This window comes from Drosophila mojavensis, unplaced genomic scaffold, assembly GCF_018153725.1.
Source record: "Drosophila mojavensis isolate 15081-1352.22 unplaced genomic scaffold, ASM1815372v1 contig_19, whole genome shotgun sequence".
NCBI lineage: Eukaryota > Metazoa > Arthropoda > Insecta > Diptera > Drosophilidae > Drosophila > Drosophila mojavensis.
Window position 1 is genome coordinate 4,934,949 of NW_025318726.1, and position 25,847 is coordinate 4,960,795.

Genomic DNA, 25,847 nt, shown 5'->3' on the forward strand with positions numbered 1-25,847 from the left:
AACATTGCTAAAAGATACTCGTTAAAATATATCATTCAATATCTGAGCCCCTTGAATATTTTGTTAAAAATACGCAGAATGGGCGTTGCAGACACCATTAAATATGTGTATGTATTCCTAATCAGGAAAAAGAGAGTAGAGCTATCTGTAGTCCCCAGTCTACTTATTATGATGGTAAACATTTATTTATTTATTTCTTTTTTTTTTTTTTTTTTTTTTTGCCTTGACATCAGGCATTGGCGACATTAGGGAGGCTCCGCTGTAATCTGTTCTTCCCTTTTTTCGTTTTACATACTTCTTGACACGCGCTTAGCTTAGACAGGATCTCGCCTGGGGATCAGCAGAGAAATGCGAGGTGCCAGCTGGTTTTGAAATGCCCATTCCTACACAGCTACAACAACAACAATTTGTGTAGCTGTAATTGCAAAAAACAGCAACAGCAGAGAGGGCAAAAAACCCCTCTTCATATACGTTTTCTCTGCTCTAATTTACAATGCACTTTTTAGAAGTCGCGCAAAAAAAAAAAAATATATATATATACATATATATATGTACAAATGAATGTACATATATATATACAATATAAAGCGTATTATTCACCCCATAGAGAACGATGAGAATTAGGGGTTGCTGCTTTACTTTAATTATTAGCTCAGTGGCCCAGCCGTAGCCGTAGCTCTCAGCCCTCTGCAGTGGGACATGGTCACCCTTTGTATGGTCACCCTTGCCTCGGCTTGCCGTAGGGGCTGCCGCTGTCATCGCTGTCGCTGCTGTCGGTCTTTCGCACATGTCAATGCTTGCTTTTTGAACTTTGAGCTCGCCGTGGACGCGGCCTGAGCCTAACTGCAGCACAGTGGCGCAATTCGACGATTTGAAATATTCAGCACATACATATATCTAAGTGACTGAAGCACAGTGGTGCAATGACAACAACTGGCACAATTTGTAGATGGCCTAATCAATTGTCCTTTGCTAATCACAAATCTCTAATATTAAATTCGAGCACAGTGTCTTAGAGTAATTTTCCTTTCACTAATATTCAACTACTTGATCATTATTGTCTTAAGTTAAGCACCTACAAGAGCATGACATTTCGTTACTCGATTCAAAAAGGGGCCACAATGAGATCCAGTGAAGCTGTCGCCATAAGCTCAACTTGAGAGCTAATCAAATTAACCATTTGGCCTCCATGTCCCACTGTGTCGCGCACCACTTCATCATCGTCAACGCGAGAGACAGACACTGAGGCAGAGGCAGCCATAGGCATGGCTGACGTTCCCATTACAAATTTTTTCTGCAATAAAAACCACTTCCATTTCCACTTCCTGTTGATATGTAGGAATCCCAATGCACAACATCAAGAACAAGAGCAACAGCAAAAAAAATAAATAAAAAATATATATATATATAATCATATATATTCTAACACTAAACGAGAGAGACGCAGAAAGATAGAGAGAGGGAGGGGGAGAGAGAGAGAGAAAGAGATCCATCTAGTCTATATATATACTCTATCCGTGTAAGTATTATTCCTTTTCATATATGTATGTACATATGTATGTAAGAGACTGCAGTGGGCGTGGCAGATATGTAATGAATTTTTAATAACAAATTCGTATGTATGTATATCAAATTTATTCTTTTGGACTCCAATTGTATTCCAAAGGAAGTACAATACGAACAGCTCACTTCAAAATATTATTCAGCGAGAGCCGAGCTATTCAATTTTTCGCTTATATATGTACATATAACTGAGCTGATGTCATTGAAAGCATTGAAATCATTCACCATCTAAAAGCCCAATTCTGAATTTAGATGCATAAACAGGGTATGCAAACTATTATTATTATATAACTAAAAATAATTCTTATTTTCTTCTCTGCCAGAGCCTAATATCCTGAACCCACTGAAAATATTATTTTTGAGATACGTGTATCCGGCGAATCATTTCTAGTGTAGGGTATACAACAATGGCCCATAGCGATCAACATGAGGCATTTGTGTGTGTGTCTGTGTGTGTGTGTGTGTGTGTGAGTGAGTGAGAGTATACGTGAGTCAGTATGCTTGTGCGTAAGCGTGAGCGTGTGTATATGTGTGTGCATGTTACATTGTTGCGTCTCCGTGCGGCGGGTTCGTTCCACTTTTCTACTGGAGCAGGCGACAGACGTGAGAGAGGAAGAGAGGGAGAAACGTCTGAAGTGTTGCCTTCAGGGGAACAGACGCAAACGCAGACGCAGACCACTCTTCGGTGCATTGCATAGGCCATGGAGGAGGGTGCTTGGCTACCATTTGGTTTTCCATTCTTAAGGGTGCTTCTCAATGCGCTCGCCGCACGCACTTTTTGCCAAGCCACGGCGAGGGCCAGGTCCAGGTGCGCACGCAGCGATAACAATTTCGTCTTCTACCTTTTCCACTTTTCCTCAGTTTTTCTCGGCGCACATTCGGGACAGCTGTTGGGCCTTGCTGTAGACCTGCAGTACTTCATATGCTTGTTCGTATCGTGTAGTTAGTTGTCCCTAACTCGGTAGGGACATAATCTAAGCGCAAAAGGGTTTCTCACATCCGCTCGGAAGCTCCCACGCTCCATTAGAAGGAGCTTTAGTTGGGCTGATTGCAGCTGATCAGAGACAGAAAGAGAACGAGATAGTAAGATAGAAAATAAGAGAGAGCGACAGAGCGCGAGTGAGTGAGGGCACAGCGTGCTCCGAGATTTACTGATCTACGAAATTTCCTGGAATTTTAGTGAATGGAAAAACAAAAGCGCAACGAACGGAGTTTGTTAAGAAGCCGAGCATTGCCTCTACCTATCGGGCCTCAAACCTGAAGCTGAGAACCTTGTCTTGCATACATGTACATGTGTATGTATGTATGAGTGTGTGTACACAAATATAGTGTATACATATTTGTATGTACATATACATATGCATACATACAACCAGATACATATACATATGTCAGGAATGTACTCGCATCTCGTACTTGGCTCTGGTGTTTGCTCTTCACATATACATGCACAAACACATAGACATGCACATACACATAGACATATGAGCACACATACACGTTCACATATGCCTATATGTTTCTCTTCATTTTTTGTTTTCGGAGGTTCTTGTTTCTCGTAGCCTGCCCCGGCACAGCTTTTATACTACTCTTGCTCTCTCTCCACTCGTTCTTCCTCTTGTTATTGTAACTTAAACTAGCTGAAAACGTGAACGCATATCCCAAATTTGAAAACCGGTAAGCCAGGCCAAAGGCAACCATCAGGTAGTCCAGCGCTTCTTCAATAAGCACCCAATTCCTTCAACTTAGGGCTAAGTCTTCTTCTTGGGGAAGTCATCTTGTGGAGATAGAACATGCTGATCGACTATCTAACTAAACTGAGCACATAATAGATTATATTCATTTTAAAAATAATAAATATCGACATGAGGTGGTATGAACAATTGAATAATTATAATTGAGATAAACTTCAAATCTCGCGCTTATTACGTCCTCATGGCAATCTTTAAACTAGATCAATGCGCACCTGCAGAGACTGGGATGAATACGCCTTCAAGGATTATAATTCTAATCTTATTTAACCTAATTTGAAAGAGAAATTGATTCTCCCCACATATTTCGATTTCAGATGCACAGTAAGATATTTCATAAATATTCATTTAATGTCATATAGAATGATGGGGTATATTATTTCACGATCATTTTGGCATGCTTTACAAATATTTTATAAGAAATGTATTTATAGACGGAATCAGAGATAATCGATCTATTAGATAATAATAATAATTGAATATGGTTCTGATTTGGGTCTAAGCTTCAGCCTTCCATATATCAGTAAATCAATTTGTCTTTATATAAAATTCAAATTGAATAATAGTTATGTATAAATTTATATCTAATTATAAAAAGGAAAATATTTTCCAGAAAAACAAGATATCTCAGACAGAAGTGCAGCTGTAGTTAACTTCAATTCTAGCAGAATTATACAGACCAATTTGTTCTTATCAGCTCAGCTCCAGTGTTGAAGAGTCCAACGAACCTCAAAACCGTAGCAAAACTGGAATTCCAATGGTTGACGTAGACCCCTGAAGACCGAAACAGACCCTATATACCCCGCCCACCTAGCCAACAGCCGTTTTTGGCATGCGCTAAAGGAAGAACGACAGCTGCAAGCCACTCGCCGTAGTACGTCAGTCGAACCACTCTCGCATCGGCTCGAATCGAGAAAGGTGAGTTGAGTTGAGTTGGGCTGCGCTGTGCTGCGGTATGTGCTGAGGTCCTTGCGGGTAGCCTCTACCCGCTTCAAACCTCATCGAACCTCTGCCTCGAACCCTATGCAACGTGGCAACTGCAATGCTCGGCTATGCTGCAGCCTGTACACAGGATATTCATCGAAATGCCTGTCTATGCTTTTTGGGGGTACAGTTCGCAATTGAGCGTGACGGCATGTAAAAGAATTAGAGAGGCAGAGTAGATTTATGTATGTATATACATGTGTGTGTGTGTGTGTGTGTGTGTGTGTGTGTGTGAGGCGGCAATTCATCTCCTGGTTCATATCCGTCTGCATTTTCGATTTTCGAGCAAATTTCGCCGATTTTGGCTGATGGGTTTTTGGCGCATCCGTTTAAAAATGACTTATTATGGGTTCGATATTTGATTCAGTTAAATTTGAAGGTCTGTAATTTGTATTTTTTGGTAGTGGAACTGCGCTCTGTTATTATGATTCTGTTGTTTATTTCCTGTTCTGTATTTGCATTATAAGGAATTTGATTCGCTTTGGGCTTCCCGCTGCCATTGCTGCTGCTGCTGCTACTGCTGCAGCCGGGTGCTAATTGCGCTGCAGAGTTCATTGACTGACCGCCTAGACGAATAACTAGTTGCACGCATTGTTCACTTAGCACCTGTCGCAGCGGCGCAGCTAACTTAACCCTTTGCCGTATTTGTATTACATTTATGCGATTTGCGCTATAGGAGACTCAAAATCATGAATTGAATTCGCCGTTGCGTCTGCGCTGACGCTTTAGGCTTTGTGCTGACTCGCAAACAACCCTGCACTGGGCAAAGGGCACTGGGCACTGGGTGGGCCAAAGCCAAGCGAGTGAGCTAGCGTGCGTGTGTGTGCTGAAGCGAGCACGTATGATCACTGCATTATCCTCCCCAATTGTTTTGCTCTCGCTTTGCCTGGCACTGTTACTGTTGTTGTTGCTGTTGCTGTTGCTGTTGCTGCATTCCTGCCGTACGCCCGTTACTCTGTTGCTCTCTCTCCTCTTGCTATGCAAGCAGACGCATAAGACGATCGAATGCGCTCTCTCGCGCTCTCCCTCTCTTTGTCACACACACACACGTATACACACTCGCTCTCCTTCTGGCGCTCTCTCACTCTCTTTGAAGTTCGAACTTCTTGCTGTTAATGTTATTATTATGGTCGTTGTTATTGTTGCTGTTGCCCTGCAATTGCATTCCTGTTTGTCTGCCGCCGTCACTGCTTCCTCTTCCTTCTGCTTCTGCTTCTGCTTGCTTTTATGTTATTTGGCAGTTCCTTCAGTTCGCCACCAACTGCGTCCAGAACTACGCAGCATTTACAAAACGAACGCCGAAGAAAGTGGAAGTGAACCTCTAAAGAGGCGGTAGCCAACAGATCGAAGCGTTCCGATCCGTTCTGTTCCGTTCCGTACCGAACCGTAACGCAGCGCAAGACAACGCAATGCGCTCGTTATTAAATTGTTGACCATGCCGTGTTATTGTTGTTTATGTTAAAGTTTATACATCACTTGATATATTAATACGTGTTGCACACAAATCGTTGAAACCAAACAAATTTAATTTCGCTTATAAAGTGCTCGAAATTATCGTTGAAAATAAAACATAACATAAAACAAAACACAATACATCATGATACCCATGCTAATATGAAGGATTACAAGTCGAACGAAAAAAAAAATAAAAAACAAAATACAAAAATCATAAAATATAAAATATGAGGATAATATCCAATGAGTCTCAAAATATTCATGCAAGCTATTTAATTTAACTAAAATATGTATTCATTTTGAAAACGGTTCGAAATTTAAGTCAATGCAATAACCTGATTAAAAGTCTTTTTAAATTATTTGTTACTCGTTTGAATTGTTATTTCGCCTTTTTATGTTGTTTTACTCTTAAACTGTTGAACAAATCATTTAAGTTTTATCTTTTATCTCTAACTTATTGATATTCGGCTTTCAACTATTGTCATTAAAATCTCTGTCCCTGTGGAGCGTCTTGAAATCTCCTAGTTAACACTGATAAACAAATAGCTTGACATAAATCGATCGCACTTCCAACTCTCTTTAACGAAAAACACTTTTGGATTACACGTTTTTGGATTTAAACTCTATGCCACGCGATACGTAAGTAAAGTCAGCAATTAATATTGCAAGCTAACCACAACCGCAACTGCAACAACAATCAACAAATTAAGTAGATATTTCTGTTAAATAGTTTGCTAGAATACCCTTATAGAGAGTACACACAACGTATCAACGTAGCCTGAACCGACTTTCCACAAGTATTCTCTATACCTTTGACCAAAATTTGTATATATTTGCCCAAGTAAAGGTTAAGAGTACTCTAGTCGAGAATGTCCGATTAGAGGACAATCTGATTGCGTTTGGACTTTTGTGTACAAAATTTTTTTGGATGGAAAAATATTAGCATCCATATCTTTATATTTTCCAAAGCACAAGTTTTCTATTTAAATAGAAATGCATATCAAGGTGAAAATTACAATTGTGTTGTTCATTCTTGTGGAGATCCCCTCACAATTACTTATATATATATGGGTACAAAAATGGAACAATTCGATCATTTTATATCTACCCTGATCAACTGCGAAAATTACTTCTGAGCTGATTTCTAATTGTTCTAAACTGCTTTCGGACATGCCAAGTCATTCTCCAGTTCTTTGAGACGAGTAATTATAAATAACAATCAGCTTCAGATGTAGAAATAATTTTTGTATATACATGTGGACAGACATCAGCTCGCTATTTATGGTTTTGCGAGAGGTTCAGTGACAGTGAACTAAAAACAAAGTTGACTAGAATCGAGCCGGTATCAGAGTCCAGGTCCAAGTCCAAGTCAGACTCGAACGGCCGTTTTTCTAGCCATATTTTATAGAGTGAATGTTTATTTCATGTTCATTTCTAAAAAGAAAGTTTCGTTTAATTTTGTATATATTGTAATTATGTTATATTTACCTTAATTTAAATATAAATATTTTGTAATTTATTATATGTAATTTAAATAAATATGCAATCTGGATAGTTGCCCCTACAATATACATATGTACAATAACATATATCCGAAACTCTGGGTTTCTATTATATGATTTATATTTTCCCTCTCGGCGAATTCAATAATAAATTTTTAAAATTTACGCAGACATAAACACAGACCTTCTTGAAAGTTGGTAGCCCTAAGAATGTAGAAGAAAAAACTACACATACACAGGGACAACGATAATTACATTAATAATAATAACGGCAACTAAACAATCAATATTATGACTGACATTCTGTCAAACGTGCAGGGACGTAAACGTCAACGTCAACCTTTCTAACTTTAATGTCCCTTCCGTTTATATACCCTGGACCCATTGAAAATGACGAAACAGGGTTCAACGACTTTGTCAAAATGTATGTAACAGGCTGAAGGAAGCGCATAAATGTATATATATTAATAATATATGTATGTATATCCTTGATCAGGAGAACGACTCCAGTGGATCTAGCCCTGTCCGTACTATGCGCATGACTATCGATTGTATCTGTCGCCGACGAGGGTATCCTGGTCAGGCATTCCCGACTGAAGCACTCTTGCTTATTTACTTTTTTCAAAATTTAAATATCGCCGTCACTAAGACTCTCAAGTTGTTTTCAAGTTGATTGCATTCCGCGGCTGTGCCGGCAGCGTCAACTTCGCTTCTGTCGTCGTCGTCGACGTCGTCGACATCTCTCCAATAGCTCTCATTCATTTCCCATGTCGCCTGTATATGGCCCTTGGAGATGCAGAGGCCACAGCAGGCAAAGGCAAAGGCCGAAGCCGTTGTCGTTGTCGTTGTCGTTGCGGCAGAGCAGAGAAGGACGAGGCGGAGGAAGAGGCAGTGTCTGTACAAATTATTTTGCGCCCCACTGGAAAAGGGGTTGCTGCAATCGCCGATGGCGAAGCCGACGACTATGAGATTGCCGATTATAAGGACGTTCATTCTCACTCATTCTTCTGGTTCGTTCTGCTTTAGTCAGCCCTGGGCAGATTTCGTACGGTGATTTAAACCTTTCTTTTGTAGTCCTTACATTGATTTCGGACAAATTCATTTAAGCTATTTTTTGACTAGAAATGAGTTGTTTATATGACTCAGTCAAATAAATTATCCGGAAGCTTTTATACATACATATATGTATGTATCCTACCTCAAAAATCCAGCAGACAATTCATATGCTCTATTCCTGGCCCTATCGGAAACGTAACTTAACTTCCATGCTACAATTCCTTTTTAAATTTCGACAGAATTTTTTTTTTTTTTTTTTTTTTGCGCTTTTGCTTCTTATGACCCCACAGCCAGGCAGTCTCCTAAGATGCTGTTATCCTTTAGTTTTTTTTTTTTAGAGAAGTTTGGCCCGTCATTTCGGGCTGAGTAGACAGCGTCTGCTTAACAGTGTGTGTGTGCCTTTTTTTTTTTTTTTTTGCCATCTTTTCTCACAGCGTCACCCTTAGGGCTGAGGAGCTACCCACCCCACGTTCTTCTTCTTTCCTTGCAGACTGCTCTCTTGTATGCATGCTAGGTTTTTTCTCTTTACGTGATTTTTTTTTTTTTTTTTTAGCTCATAGATAGCACAATATTTTGCGATCGTTTGTGCATGGAACTTCCCACGATCCTTGTGGACTTTTGTACTCAAGGAATTTGTATATATCTGTATGTGTGTGACGCACGCGTGTGTGTGCAATGTCATAAATACTTTTAATTAACTGGAAATGTGTGCATTCGCTTGTGTGTGCGTGTGCGTATGTCTGAACCGGCTGTAGCCGTCGCTCCTCGTCAAACATGCTGTCTCGCTTTAGCTGCCTTGTAAGAAACTGAAAGCAAAGTTGGGCGTGAGTTTTTATGTTTTGCGTCGTATTTACCGTAATTCGGTTAATTTTTTGTGAGCACTACGGGAATAGATAGATATGAAGACCCCAGTTAACAGTTGCCGATCAGTCTACGCAAACACACAAACGTAACGTATTTGAGCAGATGTGTTTATCTAGTTCAATGAACTTTACTGTGTGTTAAAACAGACGAAACATTTTTATATGAATGTAGAAAATACATTTACATACATAGCAATAAGTATTAATGTCGTTTATAAATTTACGTGTGGTTATAATGTTAACTTAATTTATTCTTAGTTCTGTTATGTTAGCCTAACAGAGAATCATCATACATTCCTATTATGTATACATAAGTAAGTACATTTAGAGTTAGCAACATTGTTGACGACAATAAAAACGCGCAGCATGCTTACAAACAGACAAACGCAGATAATAAGACGGTAAAAACAGAGACAACAAAGTGATATGTACATAAATTCATATGTATGTATATATTAGTGACGTTGGAGGCGGCATGTCACTTCCGTCTCACAGTTGTAGCCGGCATTCAAACTACAGAGAGCCCGGCTCTAAAGCACGCAACACATGTACACAGTTTTTACACACACGCTTACCTACTGAGAGTCTGCCAGCCACAAGGCATCTGCTTACGTTCCACTCACCCATACAGAAAAATAACGTATTTGCCGACGCAGCTGCTGGTTGAGTTACAGCACGTCGTTCTCTCAGCTGTGTACGCAGAGTACTCAGTGCTGAGTACTCAGTTGCTGCTTTGAATTCGCCGGGAAGAGAACACTTAACAGAGCCTAAAAAGTGGTACAATAACAGCTCATATTGGCAGCAGCAAATTCGCCGCTTTTAGTTTTTCGTTCACGCTCCGCACTGCTGGTCGTGTCTGGTTGTTGTTGCTGTCGTCGTCGCCGTCGCCGCCATCGCGTCGTGTCGCTGCTGTTGCTGTTCAGTGAGAAAAAGAAAAGCTACATAAAAGTAAGCGACAACGCGAACTGTATCACGTAAAGCACCGCGTGGAGAAATACATTAAAACCTTTAATAAATGTTTGTGTAACTAAATAATTGATCAGGCAGTACCTCGAAAATTTTAAAAGTAGTTGCTATACTGACAACTGTTACAAAAATAATAATAGGAAATAAGCAGCATACGTAACACGCATAACGTCATTTCGCGGCTTACGTTTTCTCTGTGTACGCGCTCTCTTTCTCTCTCTCTCTTGCTTTCGCTCTCGGCAAGATACTCTCTTTCGCTGTACCGGCGACTCCATTTACTACTACGTCGAAACGACACTCAGGCCAGGCAGCGGCAGCACTCACTTTGCGTTTACGTCGGGGCCCATGAAGTTCGTTCAGTTCAGCGCAACAAAATGTAAAAACATATGAAAAGAAAGAAGAAAAAAACTGCACACATCTGAAGCACATTTAGATAACTAAACAAAAACAACAACAAGGCCTGTGTCTTATAATGCACGACCGTCAACAACAATTATGTGATATCTACATCAAATAAATTAATTTTTCGAACTGCTGACGTCACACGGCACGAAAAAGAGAAATAGACTTTTTGCGTTAAAGTAACAAAAAAAAAAAAAATAAAATAAAGTAACGTGAAAAATATACATAAAAACGCAAAAATATGAAACGTGTGTGATATTAAATGAGCGCGACGGCGGCAGCAGCAATAACAACTACAAAACAGCAGCAGCAGCAGCGACGACGTTGGCAGCAGCGGCGACGACGACGTAGGCGACGGCAGCAGTGGCGGCGTTTTCGGTCATTTGCTTTGTTGGTGGGTTATGCGTCGTGATATAAAACGAAGAAATTCCAATTTAGGTGCGTGAAACACACAAATTTCCTTTTCTCTTCTCTTTGGACATACAGTTTGATACCATTTAACAGTTCCTGTGAAACTGCCCAACCATGTGTTTGCTTTGTGCATGTATGTATATACATATGTGTGTTTTAAGTGTATGTGTTTTCGATCGACAATTAATCATACTTTTAAGTTTGCTTTGTGCTGCCTTTCATTTGCGCTAAAGCCCGTTAATAACCTTTAAATGCCTTTTTGTGTGTGTGGAGCTTGTGTTTGTGTTTTACTTGAAGTTTTACGACAGTTTGTAAATAGTTAACTTCTAAAGCAATCCTCTACACACATGTATTCTGTAGTCTACATGTCCGCGAATTAACATTGTACTAAAAAGTTGGTTCTGTAAGAGTTTGTGATAAGGGCATGATGGTGTTTGTTTTATTGCAACCCATGACTCGAAATGCGTCATGCATGTGGCATGTGGGCAGGAACTACATTTACATATAATCATAAGTATATACATATGTATGTATGTACATCCATCTACAAACATATGTACTGATTGCTTGCATAATGAATTTTTGATATAATATAATAGTAGTTCGGGACTTCCTTTAAAATTACGAACTCATGTTTGTATATGCCAACGTCTTTTGCGCCATTGAACCACTCTAAAATTCATGCTCACGCTGCCAACTTCCAAGGCAATTTTTTGCAATGTTGGCAAATTATTTTGCGACGCATTTTATAAGTCTGCCAAATCAAAGTTACTCTGTTATAATTTGCTCTCAACCGTCCACCCATCAACTGGAAATAATTTTGGCTTTCGCACCCACCAAATACATATGTATGTCTGTACATAACAGAAAACGAACAAGTTAAACAGCCCCTGTTGAGCCTAACAGAGCTCTGTTGTTTAATATATGTATCTTACGTTAGCATTTGCCATCTCGCTTGCACTGAGAAATTAAATTTAGTATACCTTACGTTTTCTGCTGCTCTTTACACTTGTTATTTCATTTCATTCAAAGTTGTTAATTCAGGAAGTACAAAAAACAAATATTACACTTTTGAAGTTACTCTTAATGATGTTCTCATTAAACCGGTGGCAACGCAAAAAATGATTGTTAGTGTCCGTTGATTGGTTTGATGCAATTAAGATCAGTTACCTTAATTTATAACTATATAAGTATGTATATGTATGTTTACATATGTAGCATATAAATTGAAGCTAATTTGATAACTGTATGCACATTGGTTGCCCATCAATAGCATAATAGATGTGGATCCTATGTCAGAAAACCGGCTGCGTCGCAATATATATGCAGTCCACACTAGACCGCAACAGCGAAACAGCAGCAGCAGCAAAATAGCAACAACGCTAAAATCTCTCTCAAGGCATGATCTAACAGCTGTTATGAAAACAGAACCGAACCGCGAGCGGCCGGCATTCTCGTAATCAAGTCGTGAAAGCAACCAGCCCAAGCATCCCCTTCTCTCTCCCACAGACGCACACTTGCACCCACACTGGCTTACATACATTATACACACAAAATACATAAATATATATATATAGATGAATAGGCGCATTAACAGAGCGTTGGCGATTGTGCTATACATACATACCAATTTCTTTTTTTTGGCGCTTACAGATTGCTGAATGGTTTTCTGACAAAATTTGTATACGATATGTTAAATATATGTACATGTACACATATGAGCTTGTGTGTTTATATATATATATAGTCTGTTTCATTTTATTTTTATTGTCTTGTTTTTTTTTTACTGCGCATGCAAAATGGCTGTGCAAAAGGAAAGCGAAACTTTTACGTGTGCGCTGCAGTCGGCAGTTATGCCGCTGCTCCGTTACTCTGCTGTGCATTACAGCTGGCGCGAGTGTGTGTGTGCATATTGGAGAGTGCGCACTTCTAAAGATACGATAAATGCAAAAGTATATCGTGTTACTATTTATTAATGTATATGAGTATGTACATAAGTATATGCATAATAAACCCAAATGTATATATGAGTAATTAATAGCGCATGTAAGAATTTATTCAACTATACCGTTGGATAACAGTTACAGTTACAGGGGCCAATTAGCAGCTGCTAACCATTAGTCATGGGCGGAGTTTTAAGACGGTGGGAGGGTGACAGCGCAGTCTGGTCATAGGTCTGCGTCGCATCCCGCCAATTAATTTTCTATTTAATACCTTTATCTTGTGTTTTACTTACTTTCATTTACAATGCGCTGCGCGCCTACGTCAAAGCTGAACCGCTATAGAAATAATCTTAGCGTGCGTGCACACCTCTCTTTCTATCTTTCGGTCTCCCTCGCCGTTATATACTCACCACGCCACAGATTAAATATCTGAGTATACATATGTATATAGTCTAGTATAATAGTACTTCTAGAGCATTTTCTTCATTACTCTCTGCTGTGTCATAAGGTTGAGTAAAAAAAGCTGAGCTTGTCGTTGTTACTTGGGTTATTTATTATCAGTAGGCCATTTTTTACGATTTGTAGCTATTTCATTTCATTTTCATGTACTCTTCCCTGTTTGCATAATGTGTTTCTTTTTCTCCAAGTCACAGTTGCTTTTAGTGTTTACCTTTCGACTTGTTGTTATTAGATAAACACATACAACGAGATGCCAGACAAGTGCACTTCACACACAAACACAAGCACGATCAAATTAATACGATTAATACTACACACACACATGCATACAAATTCATGCAAAGCTATTGTAAAGGCATAGTAAGTTAGTATCACTCTAAAAGCTCTAGGCAGGTTACACAAGGAGCACTTCCTTTACCTTGAATGTTAACTACGAACAGAATTTTGTCAAGTGCTCTTAAACGATCAAAATAATATAAAATATTTATACCTTGAACCCATTGAAACCGGGAAATCAGGTTATAAGAGTTATGTGATGGATACGAGAATTTTGTAAGATTTTAGATACCACGCCCCCTTCGTCCACAATTAAAAAAAAAACGTATTTAAAGTACTTGAGACTTGTGCTTTGGAATATACACACGACTAGAACACTCTTTTTTTATTATAATAAATTCTAATGGTAAGCACCATATAAATGACAGGCAAGTCCCTTATTAATATTTCCCATAGCCTCATTTATGTCTATCTAAATACATAAATATACATACATCGAAGGTACGTCAATAAAGCTGCTTCCTACACTTGCTGCAGTGTCAGACACATCAGAATGATGAAAGTATTTACAGATTATGATTGATAGCTTATAGCGTAGAGACACAGATAATCTACCTGAAGTAACTTCAAAAATCTTAACAATGCTACACATAATCTTTTGCCGCCAGAAATATAATATTAAAGAGGCAAACATTATAATGAGAATTGATAGAATAAATTAATAATACTTTCCAATCTAACTTAATTTAATAAAAATAAAGTAAACTTACTCAACACCAAAATAAGAATTAATTGCGTATAAGCTGCAAAGAAAACAGTTAAGAAAAAAATGAAACTAAAATTTAAAATCATTTAGAAACTACTTTACGATTTTAATTCATGCACTGTGTTTAAGAGAGATAACAGTGTCAAAGGTTCTTCATTGTGAAATGTGACGTCACACTGTCAAGTTAACAGACCGATTTTCGTAACATAGCATGACTTGGTTTTGGAAATGTTAAGAGCTCAGAGCAGGCGTGTAATCTGTTATAAACAGTAGATAGATTAATTAGCATAAAATCGTTGTGCTTATTATATCCATAGGTAATCTTATACGCTTTCTGAAACTGTATATGCGAAATTGAATAGTATACGAAAAATGAAAAAATATTTGGTGTGTATTTAAATTAATTTCAAAGGACCTACCTGGTGGCAGCCTTGCTACCCTTGATATAATGTAGGCTGCTTTCTTGCCCACATAATTTCTGTGTATAAAATTTCCATGTTTGCGATTTGAATTACCTACCTAAAAAAATCTGTAAACAGATACCGTTTTTTTTATTTTATTTTTTTTTTTTTTTTTGCACAAAAAGAGATAAAGCAACAACGAAATCTCAGCAGCCTTCAATTTGTAGAGAAGATACCGTGAGCGAATGAGGAAGAGAGCGAGAGTGCGCAAATGAAACTCTGGCTATTGTTACCTACCTGCGCGGACTCGCCTCTGTCTCTACGTCTGTCTCTGCCTTTGCCTTTGCCTGTTGGTTGAATGTTTATTTCTTGCCAATTTCAGCAAATTCCATGCGACGTTCCATTTATTTCGCTCGATTTGCATTTCATTCTCTGCACACAAACATATTTCTTTATAGATATGCATGTATGTGCTACGCCTGTTCGTGTGTGCGAGCACGTTTTTAATTTACGTGTGTTTAACAGTGAGCGCTCCATTCAATGGCGCAATTAACAGTTTGTACATTAGTAAGCTGCGGCGCTTGTCAAATGCAAACACGTCGATCCTAACAGAGCTCTAAAGCAGTATTACGAAATACTGGCAAGTGTTGATTTTTGTTTTTGCTGTTGCTGTTGCTGTTGCTATACACTTGGCCCTGTTCTATCTTATTTAAGCTTTGAAATTTGCCAGCCACAAATAAAAACTCGAAGAGAACAGCAAATGTTTCATTTTCGATAATGAACTCAAACCCCTGGAGATGTTGACGCTGGCGAGAAGCGGTTAACAAAACGCTAACTATATAACGTTACTCGTTTTACCTGTTACTGTTGTTGTTGCTCTTTTTGTGCTTCTCTTCTTCACACGCTACGTTGCGTCCAGTCTTGGGGTATTGATTGTTTCAATAGTATTTTATGCTGAGTTTATTGACATTTGCGTTTGCGCTTGCGCGACGATGACAACAAATAACAACAACACAATATTTCTTTTAAAAATATTTGCCGAGCATACATACATAATTAAAATTTGTCTTCTCACTCTTTTTCTCTCTCTCTATGTGCTTGTCTGCCATTATCATTTTACAGCTGCATGTTAATGCTATGTAAACGCTGCCACATTAGCATACAATGTTAAGAAAACAAACAAGCGAAAAGTGGCGCAAAAGTTGAATGTGCCAATTGCATAAATATAAAGTCAGAGAGCACTTGACTAATTGTTGCATTTTCTCTCTTTTACCATTTCTATTGCAGATGTGAAGAATCCCTAGGTGCTAATTTAGTTGATAAGCTCAAACAATAAGTACAATAAACGCAAACGAGAAACACTAGGCAAACTTTTCGACGGGGTGGCAACGTTTCTACCAGTATCATTCGCGCTCCAAAGTATGCTACAGCAAAAAGCGAACGGACGCCGCGCTGCCATGCCAACGACGTAGCAGGAAAGAGAGAAACAAAATAAAAGACAAAGCGAGAGAGAGAGAGAGAGAGAAAGAGAGAGTCACGAGCAGGTGAGCGGGAGAGCTGGAGAGAGCGCAAGACAAAACTATTTTTGTAGTAACTGCTGGCAGAGAGCTGAAGAGCTGAAGAGCGGGAGAGGAGGAGAGAGGAGAGAAAGAGCACGCAACTGCGAAATGTCGAATTTCTTGATAACCACCGCCGCGCCCAAAAGCCACAACAACAGCAATAGCAACAGCAACATCAACAGCAGCACCCAGCGACTGCATCAACTCTATGGAGTGGGGGGCAACCAGGTAGCGCGCAAGCTCAGCTACGAGCTGCTGGGCAACAACAACAATAATAATATTGTGATCAAAAACGAAAATCTGCTGGATGTCCGCAACGACAGCAGCAACAGCGGCGGCGGCGTCGCTGCCCACCTGCGGGATCACGTGTACATAAGTCTGAATAAAGCTGGCGGCACAACAGCGCCGGCAACCGTTATAGCAGAAGCAACCAACACACATCAGAATCAGAATCAGCAGCAGCAGCAGCAGCGAAATAGCGGCGCAGCTGGCAAGGCGAACGATATCACACAATATTACAAGGTAATTAAATAGAACTTGTGATTGATGAAGTAGAGTTAGGCTGACTACTTACATTATCCGATTCATCGTAATTGCGCATCCTTTTTGCCATAGGTCAAGCGCCGACCGAACGTAACGACCCACGAGATCCACCCCAAGAAGCAGGCCAAGCAAAGCGCACAGCACCAGACAGTCACCTACAACAGCAGCAGCAGCAGCAAGCAGCAGCTGCGCTATCACCAGCAGCAGCAGCAGCAGCAGCAGCAGTACGAAATCGACCACGACGAGGAAGACGATGTGGAGACGAGCAAGTCGGCTGGCAACGGTACTTTGCATTCGCATTCGCATACGCATGCACTGTCCCAGCAGCAAACGGCGCTCGTGACATCGTCCTCGGCTTCGACTGGCGGCGGCAGTAGCAGCGGCGGAGGCGGCGATCGCAATCGTGCGGACACCTCGCTGGGCATATTGACCAAAAAGTTTGTGGACCTGTTGCAGGAGTCGCCGGACGGCGTAGTCGATCTGAACGATGCGTCCACCCGGCTGTCCGTGCAGAAGCGTCGCATCTACGATATAACGAACGTCCTCGAGGGCATTGGCATCTTGGAGAAGAAGTCCAAGAACAATATCCAATGGCGCGGCGGCCAGTCGCTGGTCAGCAGCGAACGATCTCGGCTCATCGAGACTGAGAGTGAGCGGCTGGAGCAGCGCGAGAACGAGCTCAACACCCTAATCGACCAGATGCGTGGCGAACTGGCCGAAATATCACAGGAGGTGGAGAATGTGGGCGGCATGGCGTACGTAACGCAGAGCGATCTGCTCAACGTGGATCTCTTTAAAGATCAGATTGTGATCGTGATCAAAGCGCCACCAGAAGCCAAACTTGTAGTAAGTCCTAGACCCTAGACTCTAGTATAAACATGTAGCTGTGAGAGTGGAACAGAATCTAAGATGTTAATCTCTTGCGAAGGGGCGAATCCTCCTTAGGTAGCCTTGTAATCTGAATGCTGTTCAGATGAATTCAACAACTTGAAATACTTGAAAATCCAACTCTATTGGGCTGATTTCAAACGAACTTAACCACGTTGATAATTTCCTATTTTTTGTCGAACGGCGAGAAATCTATCTGTAGCTGATTCTCTAGTTTTTCTCGTCGCTTTTCGGGCGACGACGTCAGACAATTGTGCTTCTTCTTTGCGTCTGCATGCCATTATAGATGGCGGCCTATTTTTAGACGTGCCTCTGACAACGACAAGCGACGCACTGCAAAATTGAAGCAAATCTACTTTGCGCCTTCTCCCCGCGCGACTGTCTCCCGACTCCTGCTCATCATTCGCAGCTTCTCAGATCCCCAGACGAGGCTCCCAATAGCTACAGCTGAGTGCTGCCTGCACATGTGCTTTCCCTTACTCAATCCGAAGCAAGAGCAAAGATTTTTCCATACATATGTGTGTATGTGTGTATGTGTGCGAGTACACGTCTCTCTAAGAAGCAGAAATCCCAACAGATTTTCCAATTGGATTTGGCATAGTCCCCTCATCTGCCCGCCTGTCCGCCTTCTTGCGGTCTCTTAGCCACACACTATTTATAAATAATTCGCTTAATGTTTCCGCTTGCCTTGAACTGTTTAATGAACTCGCGCGCGACGCACGCACGCACGAGCGCGGAAAACTTATGGAAAGGCTGAAGGCTGTTGCAATGGGGCACTACTGGAATGCCAGATGTGTTGCGTGGTTAGGTGGCGCCAAAGCCAAATGCAAATTCATTTACATTTCTGTATTGTAACTCCTATTAACGATTCAACTATTTTCTTCCCTATGACAGCTGCCTAATACGAAGCTGCCGCGCGAGATTTACGTCAAGGCGGAGAATAGCGGGGAGATAAACGTGTTTCTTTGCCACGATAACTCTCCGGAGAACTCGCCAGTCGCAGGGGGCTCCGGCTATGGGGGTGCAGGGTCCCTGGGTAGCAACGGAATACGCACGGCAACGTCGACGCGACTGCAGCAGCGCATCGATCCTCTATTCAACAACATTGATGCCATGAGCACCAAGGGGCTGGGTAAGCTGGCGATCTAGTAGTCGAATGTCGATCGAAGATTCTAATGCTTTGTTCCATCCGTATGCAGGCTCTCCACCGTATCGCTTAGCAGCGCAGCGCAACCTCAGCAAATCCATTGAGGAAGCGGCAAAGCAATCCCAGCCTGATTTTAGTAATATTTGTGATATGGGCAGCGTCAAATCTGAGACGGCCTCGCCGCAACGCCAGCTTCAATGGCACACGACGCAAGCGAGCAGCAGCAATGCTGATGATGATGATGATAATGATGTCGATGACGAACTGAATCAGCTGGTGCCGACGCTCACCAGCCCAGTGGTGCGCAGTCAGCGGCACGGGCGCGCCATTCAGCAGATTCTAAACAGTCTCACACAATCCTCGTCTCCTACGAAGACGAGCGCCGGCATGCCTCGCGGCGCGACAGCGCGGCTTTGGCGACGCCCCGCCAACGTCACCGGCAACGCAACTACGCTTAATAGTCATAACCGATCCGTCAGCAGCATCAACCAGAACCACAATTCGCAGCCACAGGGCGGCACAGTTAATTACAGCAATCAGCTGCAGCAGCGTCGTAGCGACGTACCCATGTATAACTGTGCAATGGACGACGCAACTGCGTCAACGTATGCTGTTAGTGATAACAGCAGCAACAACACCCATAGCAGCGGCATTAGCAGTGGCAGCGGCAGCGGCAGCGGCAGCAGTAACTCCACTGCCATGGGCTCTCTGGACATGCAGTTTGCGGCAGTTGCCGGCAATATGCCAGCGACGACATATGGTGACATCTCTGGCGCTGGCGCCAACATTAATCAGCAGCAGCAATACAGCAGCAGCAACAACAAGGAAATTTATCGCGGCCTGACGCCTGCTGCTGTGGCCGACTGTGACGCCGACAGCGATGGCAGCAATGTGGCGCTTCAAGGTCTCGATGCGCTCCTAGGCGACTTTAGCAACTTTGGTAAGTCAGGTTCTATATCGGAAGTGTTGAATTGCTCCATAATATCTGTTACGTAAGGTAATGTAAGTGTCATGCAGGCATCGAAACGTCCATTTAATTCGATACATCTGTAGACACCATGTAAATAACAGCCGCAAGTTTTACAGTGCCTATGTAAACAGTTCGCATTCGATTTGAAGCGCACTTAACAAGAACTTTTTCTGTGACCTGCGTGAATTCCTATATGCAAACCGCATCACAGTCTGAGTTCTTGCTTAGCGCGCACTTCGCACAGCAACATAAAAATCAAAATCAAAATATATATTTATAGCTATGTATGCATATAATGCATATATGCATATATATATGTATATATATTACAAACTGAAATTAATAAAAATTAAAGTGCTTTGTATATTTTAATTTCTATAGAATTTTCACAGCAGTATTTTGGCAGATACCAACCCAACAATACGAGAATCAGTTCAAAATTGAATTTTAACTTTGTTTTGTATCAATATGTTATCATTTAACGGTTTAGTGAAATGTGTATTATAAATCATAAAAAAAAAAAAAAAAAAAAAAAAACAAATAACAAATATCAATTCCTGTGCGCGCGTTCTCTCACTCTAACATAATCCACACACACACACACATACATACCTACATACATACATACACACACACACGCACACACGCAAAATCATATACATCATTTCACATTTGACATTCAGCTTTTGATGTGGGACAATTTAGCTGTTATTAGGCATCGCTGTTAGTTAACAGTGATTCCATAATACATATACACGATTACACACTTCATTTCACACATGACATACCGTTTTCAATGGGACCATCTAACTCTTATACTTACGCTGTTAGTTAACAGTGACACTATGTTGATTTGAAATGAACATTGCATCGTTGTACACTTATTTGCATATTTGAGATTGTATGCTTCAAGTATAATATTTATGTATTCACATGCCGACAAATATCAATGGATACCATTAAAAAATTCATTTTGGAACTGAATTCTCGTGGGTCTGCAGTGCACTGTAACCGTTGCAGAGGGCAATTGTTCAAATTGAAATTGAAATTTTGTAGCACCATGAGATTCAGCTCTGGCGTGAGTTTCAAACATGCATTCACCAAAAAATGAAATTCAAGCAAAAAATAAAAAGAAAACAAAATAAATAAATAAATCATTTCCACTCAATTATCATTTATTAATATTAATGTATATGTCTAGTAAAATAATTTTACTAATTAGTTTCTCTCTCTATCTCTCCCTATGTATGAATATATTGATACATATATTCATGTATTTTATATACTTGCAGATTTCGATAAAGCTTTTGTATCCATCGATCCGCCAGATGATATTGAATATCCCTATGCTCTTAATGCCAACGAGGGTATCGATCAACTCTTCGACTTCAGCTCTGATGCCTACGGCACTGATAACTGTGAATGGAGAGATGCGGGGAAAAAGAGTGGGGAGGGGTGTTTATAATTCAAAATTATATACAAGAAAAGCAGCGCATATTACGTTAGAGATGATCTATTATTATTATTATTATTACAAATTACAAATTATCAAGTAAAAGAGAACAACAGCAAAACCTAAAAAAAAAAATAATTAAACAAAAAAAAAAAAAGTGTAGAAAACTTAATGAAACTAAGTTGTGTGTAAAATTTTAAGCATTAAAACTACATTTAAATTTATAATCCAAACATGTATTTTAAGTTTAAAGAAATTTCCCCACAAAATGCAAAATACATTTTATAAGCATATTTAAATTCTTAGCATTAAACATCAATAAAAACAGGAACAACGCAAACAATAGCAAACACACAAAACAAAGCCTAAAACACAAATCAATTTGGAGTAGAAGAAAAACCTCAATAAAAGTTGTTTGCGTTCGAGCTGTCTGTAAAATAGGTACACACACAAATAATTTTAAATTAGTAAAACCAAATAGTTATACAATTAATAATTACTGAAAATACATAACAGATTGTCATCATTAGCGATGCTAAATATTCCAAAAACAGCAGAACATAAAAAGGAAGACCACAACGAGCCCGTATCTCTGTTACTCTCAAATAATTCCCAGTTTACGATCTGCATGCAACTCACAGCCAGGAATTATAATTGTTAAATCGAGTCACACAAGGGTGTGGGCACCTGCGAAGAATTTGTATGATTTCTATGTACTTGTTTTGTTAACTGTTTGCCGTTTGCCGTTTGCTGTTTACATATACATATATATTTCACTAGCCATTTCAAGCCAGACTCTGCCCCTTCAATTCACTCTGTGCGTTTGATTCAGTTCTCAAAGAAAAGTGCAGAATTACTTATTTGTTATTGTTATGAAAGTGTAAACTAGAAATTAAAAGCTTCAACTGACTCGACACTCGCAGTTAAACGAATATAGGAGCGACACCGCCTCGTACGCAAATAGCAATTCATAGTTCACCAACAAAGTTAAAAAGCCAAATCATCGCCCCACACAATTGAATCCAACAGATAACAGCCAATTGCAACTAGTTATTAATATCGATCACCTAGAGATAAACAAATTTACATAAGTGTATAAAAGCAAGATGACGATGAAGAAAGCTCTATAAATATAATTTTATTTTATTAACAAACAAAAAACTTGTTAGGTACGTTTCTTTCGTGTCAAAACAGAATCAACAAAGAAAAAAAAATAAATATTACAAAGCAAAAAAATAATTTGATTATATTTACTATTTATTGGTTTGGGTGGCTGAGTTTTAATATTTGATAATTTAAGTGTCCCTTTGTACAGTATCAGGTCTAAGCTTCTCAATCTCAATAAGTCGGCTATTATTGTTGAATATTTACAGTATTATACAACACTTTCAAATAAATTTCAATGAAGAGCTTACAAAACACCAGATACTACAAGTGGGTCATCTCTTAAAAAATATACTCTCTTCTGTAAAGTATGTAAAAGTCAGAAGCAGGCATCGCAGCCCCATAAAGCCCCAAGATATAGGAGCTAGAGACTTGAAATTTTGCATGCATACTCGTGTATACCATTAGCAGTACGAGTTTATCATATTTTTCGATAACTTATCCGATTTTTTATGACAAATTGATCTCGTTTTTTCAACCAAACTTTAATATTATTGTACCTAGAGCTTTCAGATCTACGTTGTTTATACATATATACACAGATTTTGGATACCGCGCCCCCATCGCCCACAATTACCCTGAACCCTCTAAGCTGATATTCTAATCATTCTGCACTTCTTTTATGCACACATACATACACATGCATCCACACGCCCGCATAAGCCTGCGCTCTGCTAACTGCGCAGTAAGCAGCGACTGCGCTTGGGCTGCGCTGCAGTGTGGGCAATATTATGAGAATAATATACTGCAAATACATATTTGTTGAATAATTTCTTTTGTAGACGTACGATCTTAACGAAACTTTTAAAACGTAATCATATGGTGAATATGTGTGTACATTCCAAAGCACAAGTCTCTAGTACTTGAAATGCGTTTGGCGTGGTATCCAAAATCTGTAAATTACAAAGTCTTTGTATTTGTATTTTTGTATTTTTAGATTATTCTCGATAAAAAAGATATCGGATGATTTATCGAAAAAATAAAGCAAACTCGTACTGCGTATGGTACACACGAGTATGCATGCCAAATTTCAGCTCTCTAGCTCTTATAATTTCTGAGATCGACGCACTCATATGGACGGACGGACGGACGGACGGACAGACGGACAGGGCTATATCGACTCAGCTCGTCACGCTGATCAAGAATATATATACTTTGTGGGGTCTGCCACGCCTTCTTCTGCCCGTTACATACTTTTTCACAAAACCATTATACCCTGATTTCCCATTTTCAATGGGTTCAGGGTATAAAAATAAACCTATTCCAAATACTAGAGACTTGTGCTCTGGAATATTCATAATTTGAATATTATGATCATGTTCTAAAAGTTTCAAGATAGCCCCAGTATAGGAGAAATTATTCAACAAATAAATTCTCATACTATTGCAACCTATGGGTTGATTTTGAAAACATGGAATAGTGTGAAAAGGTTTTATTAACATAAGAACGCTGCATATAGTTCGTCGGCATTCCTTACAAAGTCTAGGGCAACAAAAATGAAATACCATAAAAAAATTCCAATTTACTCATTTTACTTTCATTGAGCATGGGTATGTAAATCCAGCATTCCATATATAAAGTTCAAGTCGAATCTTTAGTGAAACAAGGGATTTTTTCATTTATGTATACTTATTTAATTTTTATTATAGTCTCGCAATAATATTTTCATTAGATCGTAATATGTGTAGATGTTTATTTCACTTATATAAACAGGAAACAATTAACTTAATTTTACATTTACAATTAGCTTTAGTTAGAAATAATAAAAATATTGAAGCTTTTTTTGTTTGTTTTGTTTTGTATTAATTTTTTATATAATAGGGTTTTTGTTTGGGTGTGGTACATGTATATACAAAAGCAGCCACGTGCACTGACCCGATGCTAACTATTGAGAAAATTAAAAATCTATATAAGTTCTCACCTGGGCCGATACGACTGCCTATAGTTATTTTTTGCAAATTTCGCATATTCTTGTTATTTTTTTTAAGCATCTGCAGTTCGAAATAAAATTGAGTTAATTCCACTATTAAATAATTTTTTATAATGCTTTCGGCTGCCTTTCATATATATGTAGATATATATTTATATTTACGTTAATTAATTTATAATTCCATTAATTGTTTTTACGTTTTGTTTTCGCATTAAGTTTATAATCTTCGTTAGAAAGTTTGCTTTATTATGTACATAAAAACAAAAGGAACTATCTTTTTCAGTCTTTTAAGTGTGTGTATGTGTATATATATATATATATATATATGTGTTTGTGTGTGTGTGTTTGTGTGTGTGCGTGTGTGTGTGTATATGTGTATGTGTGTGTCTGTGGCCTATTTATGTAGAATATTCATCATTTCTTCTGCGTGTAGCAAATTGTATCAATCAATTTAAATATTATGCATGCAGTTGTGTCCTTTGAAGCTTTCTATATGTTTGTATAATTGTTTTAAATATTTTAAGTTACCTGGTATTATTTATCCATGCAAATATAAAATGTCAGTAAGAAAGAACGTCGCTTGCGTTTTTCCTCTTTTTCTTTCATATACTCAGATATATATTATATAAAGAGCAAAGGCCAATATCGAATACTTTTGTTATTTTTGTTATAATATTTTGTTAAGCTTTCCTAGTTGCATTCTATTGCAGTTGGGGAGATTGTGTGTATGTGTGTGTGTGTGCATGTGTGTTGCCCGCAGTTGTATGTTTATTATTCTGCTTTCATGCAAAGTCTCTTCTGACCTGAAGTCGGGCAACTACTGAGCGTGCAGTGTTATTTATTTCTATACATGTATATATTATTAATATTTGTAGGTTTATTTGTAATTCGTCTATTGCTTTTCCATGTATTTTTAGGTTTAATTTGGCTGTGTAATTTGTCTATGATCCAAACGGAGAGTCTACTCTTAATAGTTCTCATTTGACTGCATTCAGTTTGTTCCTTGTTTCTTTAGCTACTTAATATGAGTGGATCTTACTAATATGTTTCCATGTCAACTTCATTCTACCTGTGTTTGTGTGTGTGGGCGTGACTGTTAGTGTGTTTTTTCTCAACAGTTATGTTACAATAAAATGCGTCGCATAAATAGCATACATATTTGTAAATAGCATATAAATATGTAAATTATGCAGCAGTTATTTAAGCTCTCAATTACGTAATTTGAAGCTTGGCTTCAACCCAAATTAATTTAGATTAAAAAGAAACACAATTTACACCTCTCTCTCATCTCTGTCTCTCCTCTCTGTTATCTACCCATATCTTTCTAGCAAGAGAGTGCCGTTCTCTGTAGCTCTGTACTTTTGTGTAATACAAAATAATTCTCTCTCAGCTCAA

General features: G+C 39.1%; 1 protein-coding gene and 2 long non-coding RNA genes across 6 annotated transcripts in view; 1 reads left to right on the forward strand and 2 right to left on the reverse strand.

The window, feature by feature from the left end:
- The window catches only part of LOC6572045 (transcription factor E2f1), a 37,219-nt gene extending 14,622 nt beyond the window's left edge, over positions 1–22,597 (forward strand). The window contains exons 1-6 of one of the 4 annotated variants that reach the window (XM_032733527.2): positions 5,972–6,392; positions 16,086–16,879; positions 16,973–17,746; positions 18,683–18,920; positions 18,988–19,875; positions 21,198–22,597. In XM_032733527.2, the coding sequence (XP_032589418.1) occupies positions 16,466–16,879; positions 16,973–17,746; positions 18,683–18,920; positions 18,988–19,875; positions 21,198–21,370 (2,487 nt within the window). In that variant the 5' untranslated portion in view covers positions 5,972–6,392; positions 16,086–16,465 and the 3' untranslated portion in view covers positions 21,371–22,597. Of the gene's footprint in view, positions 1–5,971; positions 6,393–10,702; positions 10,981–16,085; positions 16,880–16,972; positions 17,747–18,682; positions 18,921–18,987; positions 19,876–21,197 lie in introns of those variants that run through there. The other 3 variants (XM_015166172.3, XM_044007692.1, XM_001998163.4) reach the window with 3 other exon arrangements.
- LOC122756885 lies at positions 6,760–9,915 on the reverse strand. The gene is made up of 2 exons (XR_006356748.1): positions 9,750–9,915; positions 6,760–9,117 (listed from the first exon to the last, which is right to left on the reverse strand). It is a non-coding gene; the product is annotated as an uncharacterized LOC122756885 (long non-coding RNA).
- Positions 14,480–15,665, reverse strand: LOC116804855. The gene is made up of 2 exons (XR_004364873.2): positions 15,096–15,665; positions 14,480–14,926 (listed from the first exon to the last, which is right to left on the reverse strand). It is a non-coding gene; the product is annotated as an uncharacterized LOC116804855 (long non-coding RNA).
- Positions 22,598–25,847: the final 3,250 nt, after the last annotated feature.